Source organism: Ochlerotatus camptorhynchus, unplaced genomic scaffold (assembly GCF_037179485.1).
Source record: "Ochlerotatus camptorhynchus isolate MF236.1 unplaced genomic scaffold, CSIRO-AGI_Acam_v1.1 ptg000406l, whole genome shotgun sequence".
In the NCBI taxonomy this organism is placed as follows: domain Eukaryota; kingdom Metazoa; phylum Arthropoda; class Insecta; order Diptera; family Culicidae; genus Ochlerotatus; species Ochlerotatus camptorhynchus.
In genome coordinates, this window is record NW_027040892.1 from 402,871 (window position 1) to 410,077 (window position 7,207).

At 43.1% G+C, this 7,207-nt stretch overlaps 1 protein-coding gene across 2 annotated transcripts in view; it reads left to right on the forward strand.

Moving 5' to 3' along the window:
- Syn1 (Syntrophin-like 1) overlaps positions 1 to 5,489 on the forward strand; it is a 366,892-nt gene extending 361,403 nt beyond the window's left edge. For both annotated transcript variants that reach the window (XM_065233653.1, XM_065233654.1), the window contains exons 9-10: positions 4,715 to 4,897; positions 4,982 to 5,489. In XM_065233653.1, the coding sequence (XP_065089725.1) occupies positions 4,715 to 4,897; positions 4,982 to 5,065 (267 nt within the window). In that variant the 3' untranslated portion in view covers positions 5,066 to 5,489. The remainder of the gene's footprint in view (positions 1 to 4,714; positions 4,898 to 4,981) is intronic.
- The last annotated feature ends 1,718 nt before the right edge of the window (positions 5,490 to 7,207 follow it).

Sequence of the window (7,207 nt, forward strand, 5' to 3'; positions counted from 1 at the left end):
GAAAATCCATGAAGAAAGAGCTGTCGCACGGCATGTTTTTGAGTAAAAACGCAATTTTCCCCTGCTGCAGGTTCTCTCGGGACATCCCAGTGGTTCCGAGAGCGGTCAATGTGGTAAATGATTCACTTTAAGTCTATAGAAAGAATATTCTTGAAAATCTATGAAGAAAGAGCTGTCGCACGGCATGTTTTTGAGTAAAAACGCAATTGCCCCCTACTACAGATTCTCTCGGGGCATCCCAGTGGTTCCGAGAGCGGCCAATGTGGTCACTGATCCATTTGAAGTTTAATGAATGCCTATTCATGAAAAACCATGAAGAATGAGCTGTCGCACGGCATGTATTGGTGTAAAAACGCAATTGTCCTCTGTTCCAGGTTCCCCCGGGGGTATCCAGTGGCTCGAAGAGCGGCCAGTGTGGTCAATGATTCACTTTAAGTCTATAGAAAGCATATTCATGAAAATCCATGAAGAAAGAGCTATCGCACGGCATGTTTTTGAGTAAAAACGCAATTGCCCCCTACTACAGGATCTCTCGGGGGTATCCCGTGATTCCAAGAGCGGCCAATGTGGTAAATGATTCATTTGAAGTTTATGGAAAGCCTATTAATGAAAAACCATGAAGAATGAGCTGTCGCACGGCATGTTTTGGTGTAAAAATGCAATTGTGCTCTTTTCCAGGTTCCCCCGGGCATACCGGAGGTCCCGAGAACGGACAATGTGGTCCATGATGCATTTAAAGTTTATCGAAAGTCTATTGACGAGAAACCATGAAGAAAGAGCTGTCACACGGCATGTTTTGAGTGATTAAAATATCTGCCCGCATTCAGAACCCTTCACCAGAACCGATTCCAGGGAAATGGCCATATCTCGGTTGAATTTAGTTCTTGGCATATGATTCACTTAAGAAATGGTTCTTCTTTCGTGTTTTTACTAAAAATATATATATTTAACCAGCATCATATATAAAATTTCACCAAAAATTTAGCAAGTTAGACAAGCCCTCCGGAAACCCGGAATATCTCCGGTATCCGGTCACCAGGATTATTTTCGTGGCCACACCGTAGAACAATATTAGTTTTCCAGTCAAATGCTCTTGGAAGGTTTAAAATCGGATCATATTTGACGAAGTTACAACACTCCAAAGTTGACCAAAAATTTGCCTATCCTAGTTATTTTGAGTAACCCCTGTATCTTTAATGGTTCATGATTTATATCAAGTGAGATTTTTTTTTGCCGAGCTACCTATTTTATAGGCCCAAAATCAAGCCAGGGGACTTCACTAATACAGTAGTGAGTAATACAGAAGTTTAAAAAAAGAAATCACATTGACAAGTGTTTCGGTGGCGATAATAATGTCGTCCAAATATCCAAAGACAAAAGGCTCCAGATCGAACCCAAACGTAAGGTTCATCTGCCTATTCATTAGGGTGGCTCAAAACACCACTTTATCTGGAAACCTGGGTGCACTCCCACCTAATGATTGTTGTTTATTAATTTCTTGGATAAGGCTCAATCAAATTAACTTTACAGAGCCGAGGATTCTTGTTCGTTTTACAATACATATTAAGACAATAGTCAAAAGGTACAACACAATAAACAATTTATCTTCCGCTACCAATAAGCCTCCTCCATCAAAACGGGAGCCGCTTCCAGTGGTTTCATTGCATGGTAGTATCGCCAACGGGGGGTAGAGCGCTTCAATTGCAGCAATGGACGCAAAACGTTGTCAGCACTCACACACTCATCTCGAAATGGTTGCTTTCCAAAGTCGACGACGCATCGACCGAAAGAACTGCTGATGAAGAACAATGAGGAGGACCACACAATGGTTGCTGCCGAGTAACACTGATTTTCCATAGTCATTAGTTAACAAATATTTCTAATGTATCGACAATTATGGCTTACATTTATTTTACACATTCCTTGGGGTCCACACTATGTGAGAAAAATGTGTGAGCTTCAAAGTTTCAAGCCAAGAGACTGAAGCTAATACAAAACCTTAAGGTTTCCAAAATTGACTAATAAGGTCGATTAGGGATTATTCCGTATGACTATTTGGGATTGAATCAGAAGACTTTTAACGGTCATAGCCTGTATCGCTGCTGAGAAGTGTACTTCATAAATTTTATGACAAACCTGTCCTGTGAAGGAATTCAAGAAAAAATATATCTCAAGATCCTGACTAGCTAAAAAGCAACGGAATGGGCCAAGTTGTTAAGGAAATGAAGACCTTTTGGCTGGTGGACAGTAGTTTAGAATACACGTAAAATTCTCGCATATAAAATATCTCGACAGCAAGTTACTGTCTTTGGCAAAAAACAAATAACATGCAACGAAAAAAAATACAACACTTACTGTCTACCAGCCAAAAGGCCTGGACCACCTGAACAACTTTGCCGGAGATAATAACGTTCCATCTGGTCAGGATCCCGAAATATTTTATATGTGAGAATTTCACGTGTATAATAGCGGCGTGCAGTGGGAAAATTTTGAACTAACGTATGCATTTAAAAAAAATGACAAGCATTGTCGATTTTTCATGGGCTTACCTCACCCGCACTGACAAAACTCCCCTTGCAGCATCAATCATAGTAACCCATGAGTCAGCAGACAAAATTTGACAGCTCTATCAGTCGAACTCTAACCGTGATGGCAAAAACAGTAAAGCAACTCCGTTCAGAGGTGTGCGCGTTCAAAGAACGGCACCCCGCCGCGTCGAAAACGGACATCGTGCGGCACTTTGTGGACGCCGGAACGAGTCTATCCTGCGCACTATTAGACAACAATTAGAGCATCGAAAGAAAGCCCGATTACGGACGGCCGACGACCCTGAGCGACAAAAAGCTCCAAAGGATGTTGAAGAGAAAGACCGAAGGAAAAGTGGCTACATCGGTGCGTGCGCTTGGCCGGGAGGTCGGTGCAACCGGCCAAACAGTGAAAAAGTAGCTGGCGAACATGAACATACATGTCAGGAAGCGGAAGTCACGTCCACTGGTTTCGGAGCTGCAGGCAATGACGCAGCGGTAGCGGCTGAATAAGATGGTCAACTCGTTTTTCCCGGCGAATCGCTACGTGACGGTGGTGATGGACGACGAGACCTATCTCACCCTGGATGGCAACGACTGGCAGGGCACTTTGTATTTTACTTCCTCCACTAAGGAAGTGAGCTCCGAGGTGAAGTTCATTTCACACACCAAGTTCCCCAAGAAGGTGCTGCTGTGGCTGACAATCAGCGAGAAGGGGAAGTCAAAGCCGCTCTTCTTTCGCTCCGAATTTATAGTACGAAATGCCTGCCGGAAGTTGCGTCGTTCATCAAGAAATACCATAAGGGCGAAGACGCGGTGTTCTGGCTGGATCTGGCGTCGGCCTACTACTCGAAGCAATCGTTGGAGGAGATGGAGCGGCTAAATATCGATGTGGTACCCAAGTCGGCGAACCCGCCCAACGTCCCCCAGCTGCGTCCCATCGAAAATTTCTCGGCCAACCTGAAGCGTAAGATCTACTCCAACAATTTTGTCTCGAAAACTGAGGAGGAATTGATAAATAAAACGAAGAAAGAACTCGAAAACTCGCATGTTTTCGTCCGCCATGGCGAATGTTCCGGTTAACTGCCGGAAGGCCGCTCGCAAGGGCGTAGAAGTTTTTTGCAAGTAAGCCTAAATAATTACCTTCCATGGGAAATTTACCAAAAGAAATTATCTGTCTAAGCTTTTTTTATCACCATCCGAAAAAAGTCCATTTTTTTAATGCAAACGTTAGTGTGTCCTAAGTAATAAGCTATAACCACCTGAACAACTTTGTCGAAGGCAGTAACTTTCTATATGGTCAGGTTATATTGGAAAATTTCGCGTGTGTACTAACACCGCGCAGTGAGAAAATCCTGAACTATTGTGCACCAAGCAATAGACTATGACCTTCTGAACAACTTTGTTGGAGACAGTAAATTTCTACCTCTTCAGGATCTCGAACTATAGCATATGCGAGAATTGTACACGTATACTAGTGCCGCGTGGTGAGAAAATTCTGAACTACTGTCCACCAGCCAAAAAGTCTTGATCCCCTGAACAAGTTTTCCGAAGACAGTGCGAGAATAACACATGTATAGTAGTGCCACGTAGTGAGGAAAGTCTGAACTACTGTCCACCAATAAAAAGATCTTGACGTCCTGAACAACTTTGCCAGACATTTACGTTATATGTGATCAGGATCTAAAGATATTTTAAATGCGAGAATTTCACATGTATACTAGCACTACGTAGTGAGAAAATTCAGAACTACTGCCCACCAGCGAAAAGGTTATGATCTACTGAACAACTTTTCCGGAGACCAGTAACTTTCTATCTTGTATCAGGTCTTCTCTGGTCAGGCTCTCAAGATATTCCATGTTGTAACCAATTAAGTCAAATCCCATGTAGTATGGACACCATCTACGCGGTTTCCATTTCCATTTTCCCTATTATCCGCTATTGATGGGAGTTTTCTGTAATCAAAATTTAGCTTGTTTAGTTTAAACAAGTTTTTTGAGGAATGTACCTTGGTTTCAGATCGATTGGTAACTCAGCAACAAAATGGCAAAACTCATATGTGTTGTACAATAGCGGCAATAGCGCTAGTAAATTTTTTGTTTTCTTCAAAATGCACCACCCTACTGTACATGTATCCAATTATATAACCACTATAATAAACAAACACCCCCCCATTGCTTCTTCCCCAGGGCCGCCCATGTCAGCTAATCGTCCACCTGGATCGGGGCTTCACCCTGCTGGACTCTGCCCTGGCCAGTACCGGATCGAAGCCCCTCTGGTCGTTTCCCTTCGACAGGTTGAAAGGTTCCGCCGACGACGGCACCAAACTGCTCTATCTGGACTTTTCCGGCAGCGAAGATGGCGCTGAGATTGTAAGTTTTCCCCAAGCTCGGTTCCGCTGTCACTGCATAGATGATTAATTTTGCTCTTTGTTCTCATCTCGTCGAACTCGACAGGAACTGGACATGGAGTGCTGCCCCAAGCCGGTCGTGTTCGTCCTGCACAACTGTCTCTCGGCCAAGGTGCACTCGTTGGCGTAAGACTGTTTCCATGGGAATCCGGAATCGGCACCGCTTGAACGAAAGGAAAACGGAAAAAGTATTATAATCAAATCACTTTTTTGATGAACGGGAATATCTGTACATATAGTAGGCTCGGTTGCAGCTTATGGTAAATCACAATGTTGTTTTGTTTACGTTTACGTTTATTTCAGTTCAGTTATCTAGTTGCAATAAGGTTTAAGTATATCTGCGGTGCAACGCACGTCTCTTTGTTATTGGTAGTGAATTCGGTTGCGTGAAAAGAAAGTCAGAATAACACCATACAGTTACAGTGCACAGTGTAACAAAAGGCAATTATGTAAGGAGAAGCGATGAAAAAAAAAAAGTTAGTTTTCTGTAACTGATTGTGATAGTTGAACTGTTTTAAATTAGATAAACTTTTCTCATATAAACAGATCGAATTGGGCAGGAAGTAATGTCCATTTTTTCGTAAGTAAAACAAAACAAAACGAGTACCGGAAATGAGAAAAGCAAAACAAAAACAAACTAGGGAAATATGTTAAGTTGAAACACTTTTATTGAAAATTTAAAGATATTTAATTAGCGAAGCTAACGGGAAATGGGAAAAAGTTTGCTAATGTTAAGCTTCTTCTCTGCCGGTGTAAGATGCCTCGAAACTTGAAACTCGGAGCAAAGAAGAGAGGCAAATGAAAGAAAATAATACTCATGGGGAGATAGGGAAACCAGAGGACACTTTTTTCGCATTGGGAAGGAGTTCTTTGATATACTGCTCAAGTTTTTAGTACCTTCCGAAACGGGAACGGGGGTGGTATTCAGTTGTCCGGAAGATAGTAAAAGCTTCTTTTCAGAAACTAACTGCATACCGCCCTTAAATCGAAACACTAGCGGAAATCTTCTTCCCTTGTGAGAATGAGCAAAGCACAGGGAAAATCGAATCTCCTTCCCATCGCATTGTCCTGCTTCCCCTCGCGATGATGTAATGAGAGAACCGGGGCTGAAACATCAGCGGGAGCCAGTTATCGTTATCGTTATTTTAATTAATTTAATTAACTTCCAATGAGAACGAGAGTGTAAGACAGGAAAACGGGAAGATCCGATGAAAGAAATGAGAACAGCAGCGCGCAGAAGAACTTTTCCGCCCAGGAGCTGCATAATTTTGCAATGAGCTCCGGAAAAATTCCAAGCCGTTATTGAACGAACGTAATAATAGCTTTTGGTTCTCAACAGCCGGAGCCGTAAAAGCGTCCGGCGTTCGTCGTTCGGTGCTGAAGAATGTTGAACTTAAGTTTGTTTGAAATCAAAGTTTGTCCGTTCGTCGGGGCGAGCAAAGAGCGGAAGAGGAAAGGAAACCCTGTCCAAGTTAGTTTTGATCTTCTATCTTTTCCGTCGTGGTCCTTGTGCTTCGGACTGCATTCCAGTACACCGTGGGTTTGGGGGGGTGGAGTGGTGGGTGGTCCGGTAAGGTCATTTTTCTATTGTTCTGTGGCGAATGGGGACTACCCGAGTAGGAAATATCTTGCTTCATGTGGATTATAGAGCAAACAATATTGAATTGCTGTTGGGGTTGTCCCATAAGGACTGTGGAACGAGTTCTATAAGGCAATTTGATGAAATACATCGAAGCAACCCATGACTGTCTGTTACTACGAAGGAAAAATAAATTCTTTCACTTGTTCAAGATAACACACGCGTTTTACTTTTACTCTGCTGCCCATTAGGTTATGGGCTCAGATAGTTTTGTGAACCCAGAAAAATGCAGAATCCACAAGCGAACCCTGAAGGAAATGGATCCGGAGACCCGGCTAGAACTCTAGTGCGTGCAGCCACACAGAATTATTCCACACAGAACCATCCGGCGATTGAGCGGTTGATTGGTCGTGAAAACTGGAGAACTTGGAAGTTTGCAGTGAAGACTTTTCTGGAAGTGGAAGGCCTTTGGGACGTGGTGCAGCCTACCCCGAATGACGACGGAACTTTTCCTGAGGGGGATGCGCGAAAGGACAGGATTGCACGAGGTAAAATTATTTTGCTGATCGGATCGGTGATTTATATTCACGTCGAGGAGGTGAAAACGGCAGCGGAAGTGTGAAAAAAAAACTGACCAATACCTTCGAAGACACGGGACTGACACGACAGTGGGCCCTTCTACACAAGCTTATC